Below are 3,784 nucleotides of genomic sequence, written 5' to 3'. Positions count from 1 at the left end.
ACCAGAACCAGAACCAGAACCAGAACCAGAACCAGCACCAGAACCGGAACAAGCACCAGAACCAGAACCAGCACCAGAACCAGCACCAGAACCAGCACCAGCATTCTCTCCTCTGGGTTTGTGTTTGTTTGGGTCTAATCTTGGCTCCTCCACCTGCTGCGTCTGTAACAACATCCAGCAGCGCCTCCACTTTTAGCCCCTCGCTCCGCCTGCAGCAACAAACCGGACCGGACCGGCCCGGCCCAGCAGCTCTGCTCACATGCAGCAGGCGCTGACCCACTGACACCCAGACACAGGTGTCCGGTTCAGAACCAGAGCAGGGCTAAAAATGGAGCAGGGCAGAATGTGGGTCAGTGGGCTGCAGGCGCACAAAATGAAAAGATTATTTTTAATATTTTACAAAGAAACGACGAGTTTTTACTGTTTAACCTTCTGATTTTATTCTCCACGGATCTGAGTGACGTTGGTCTCACAGCAAACTGGTGCAAATGGAAACATGGAATCATCAATAATCCACCAGTTATTACACTCATAATAATGACGGCACTATCAGTACAGGTAGAAAAGGACATTTCTGTCCAAAATGTAGAAACTCTGACATTCATTTCAGACGTTTTCTAGAAAACTCACATTTCTCCAACAAGTTCGAAATTTTGGAATAATTCTCAGAAATTTGAAGGAAAAATAAAAAAAAATTGGAAAATTTCAAGAAGTTGAAAATGTTGACTTTTGAAACTCAGAAATGTTTGATTGACTTTATTTTTTCCGTCTCCAACGGCGTCATGAGACATCATGATGATAACAACAACACCATATTCAACATATTTAATTTAAACAGTGGATGAAAAATCATTATTTAAATTCAACAAAAAGCAAAACCAGCAACAAAAATGAACTGACTGATAATATCTTATATGTTAATTTGAACAGTTTTATAAATTAATTGTGCAGCAACACTTTTTTGTTCATGCTACTATTAAATCAAATAAACTGGAGGGAGGATTTAATAAGGTTTTATATTTGATTTTTATAACCTTTTTGTTTTTTTCTTAGTGATATTTTTTCTCTGATATTTTAGTTGCTTGAAATAAATAAACGTTTGGGTTCAAAGATATTAACAAACGTCTCCAGAGGTCACCCGGTCCCACAGACGTCCTAGTTAAAGTCTCGGTGGGTTCTGCCACTCACCGCTCTGTGGACGCCGTCGCCGCTCTGATCAAACTTCTGCTGGATCTTCTCCTCCAGGAAGTAGATCCGCAGCTTCAGGCTGAAGTTCTCCTTCTTCAGGTCGTTCAGGTGCTGCGAGACGGTGCGGTAACCATGGAAACCAGAGTTAGCCATGAGCGGCGGCGGCGCCGCGGGGGCCTCTACAGACCCCATCACACCAGAAACTACAGAAATATCCCGAAGAAACCAGCAACACAAGCTGAGCGACTGCAGCTCAGCTGAATGAAGCTATCGCTAACGCTAAGACAGTCTGGTCAGGGTGGGATCAGCTGGGAGGGGCAACAGGGGCAACGGTTTTACCCCAGAGAGAGAGAGAGAGAGATGAAGAATGTGAGAGCAGAGCGTCTGGTGAGAGCCAGCGGTAAAAAAGGCGACTCAAGTTCCCGATCCACTTGGGAAATCTACATGAACAGGATTCCTGCTCCGGAACAGGAATCCTCTCCAAACTACACAGCATGTTAGCCAGGATCCTCTGAGTCTGGAGGGAGGATTTCCAGGAGAACCCGCCTTCAGAGGAGCTGCAGCACCAGCAGCGCTCGCCTCCAAGTCCCGCAGCATCACTACAGCTTCACACACACCATGTTCCAGACCCGAGGTCAAGGAAACGCTCTTCCTCTGGAAATGCAGCAAAGTTCAACAACGAGGAGGGAGATGAGAGCAGCTCTGGAGGCTGTGAGGCCCAGAACCACGTCCTGACGCACGTCCAGAGCAATAATTACTGCTGGGTTGGTGCTCACTGCTCGCACCTGAGCAAATGGAGCTAGTTACTGCCAACTGAGGCAAACCGGATCTGACTTTCCAGGAGGTCAGAGGTCAACCGCCTGGATTCATTGTTTTAATTCGTCATGCGATCCACTGATTTATTGCAACAGGCCTGTTGAAGCACGTTGTAGGAATAAATAATAAAAACTTTAAAAACTAAAAACACTACAAAAGTACTAAATAAAATACATTGGGGATTCCTAAAATACAATTTTATATCTACAAATGTTACAAATTAAATGTTTCATGTGAAGACTTTAGCAAATAATAAATAAATTCCACATAAATGTAAAACAACAGAAATGTTCTGGCAGTAAGGATCAAACTGTAAATAAGCATAAAACTAAAATATAATCAACTTTAGCAGCAAAGATTTTGTGGATAAACGAAGAATTTGACTCACAACGTAAATGTTAAATTTCATAAAATAAACTAAATGATTCACATTCAGCACAGGAAACCTTGGTTGGAGCCACAGGCCGTGACCTTTGACCTCTGACGGGTGTTTCTGATCAGATGCCTGACCCTCTGCCAGCGTCCAGGTGAGTTCAGCTCCAGCACCGCCATGACCCGGCCACAGGGAGGCGCTGTGGCTCCAGCAGGCCCGGCTGCGGCTGCACAGGAACCATGCGGAGCGCAGAGCGGCGCCCCATCTTCAGACGAACCCGAACAAACGGCGGCAACAGCTGCAGGGACGTCTGCGGCGCCGCATCGACGTCTGCGGCGCCGCATCGACGTCTGCGGCGCCGCATCGACGTCTGCAGCTACGTCTGCAGCGCCGCATCGACGTCTGCAGCGCCGCATCATCAACAACAACACATTACTGTCCGCAGCTCAGCAGCTGGACGCCTGCAGCCCGACCCGAACGCCACGTCCCATCAGAACTTTACCTCCTTTTGCTGCTCCTGTTGCTATTAATATGCTGATCACTATAAATACCTGCAGGCTCATTTTCAGGTTGCTGCGGTTGAAGAGACGTAAAAAAGAAAACGGGTTGAATGTCCTCAGACAGCTGCTGCGTTCCTCAGATCTCATATCAAACACAGTGGAAACACGACGGTTCTGATGGATTTCAGCTGTTCTCCCTCTGGATTAGCAGCTTTTAGCCAACGGCAGCATTTCCAGACCAACAGAAGGTGGCGCTGTCGCTCTGGTTCTATTACTTCTACATAAAAATGGACCCGTTTGTAAAGTCACACAGTCACAAATTAACAGCAGTAATTTCAGACACTTAAAAAACATTTTGTTTGTCAGGATCATATTTTCACCGCGTGACTCATTCAGTCATACATGACAAAGTTTCTAACTAAATAAATGGAGTCAGGCTAAATATTTAGCTATCAAGCTAAATATTTAAATTTAGTGAAGAAACAATATGTATTTAACTGGACAAACTAAATATTTATCTACTATATAAATATTAAGAAACAAGCTCAATATAAATACACCAAGCTAATTATTTTTGTTAGCTAAAATATCTACCTTATTATTTTTAGTTACTAAGCTAAATATTTAGCTTGAAGCTGATATTTATGAACTAATTATCGACATGGTGAAGCTTCATTATCCAGATTATTGCTGTTCATTTCTGACATATTTCCTCTAGAAGCTTCAGGTCGGATCACATCAGGATGTTTGTTTCTGGGTTTTCAGTCAGAAAGACGTTCAAACTGCAGCAAAGAGCGAAACAAATATAAACTGAACAAGAAACACTGAAAAACTTTCACTTCCACAGAAAATCCAAACCACAAAGAAAAGAAAAAGAGAACTGAACCAAAGAACTGAACCAGAGAAC

The 3,784-nt window shown here is 43.9% G+C and overlaps 1 protein-coding gene across 5 annotated transcripts in view; it reads right to left on the bottom strand.

Moving 5' to 3' along the window:
- The window catches only part of LOC103463200 (myomegalin), a 63,177-nt gene that overhangs the window by 5,678 nt on the left and 53,715 nt on the right, over positions 1 to 3,784 (bottom strand). For all 5 annotated transcript variants that reach the window (XM_017304315.1, XM_017304311.1, XM_017304313.1 and 2 more), the window contains one exon: positions 1,189 to 1,299. In XM_017304315.1, coding sequence (XP_017159804.1) covers positions 1,189 to 1,299 — 111 coding nt within the window. The remainder of the gene's footprint in view (positions 1 to 1,188; positions 1,300 to 3,784) is intronic.

Source organism: Poecilia reticulata, linkage group LG4, assembly GCF_000633615.1.
Source record: "Poecilia reticulata strain Guanapo linkage group LG4, Guppy_female_1.0+MT, whole genome shotgun sequence".
Classification (NCBI taxonomy): Eukaryota; Metazoa; Chordata; class Actinopteri; order Cyprinodontiformes; family Poeciliidae; genus Poecilia; species Poecilia reticulata.
The sequence above is the reverse complement of the archived record's forward strand: the minus strand, read 5'-3'. Positions and strand labels throughout refer to the sequence as shown.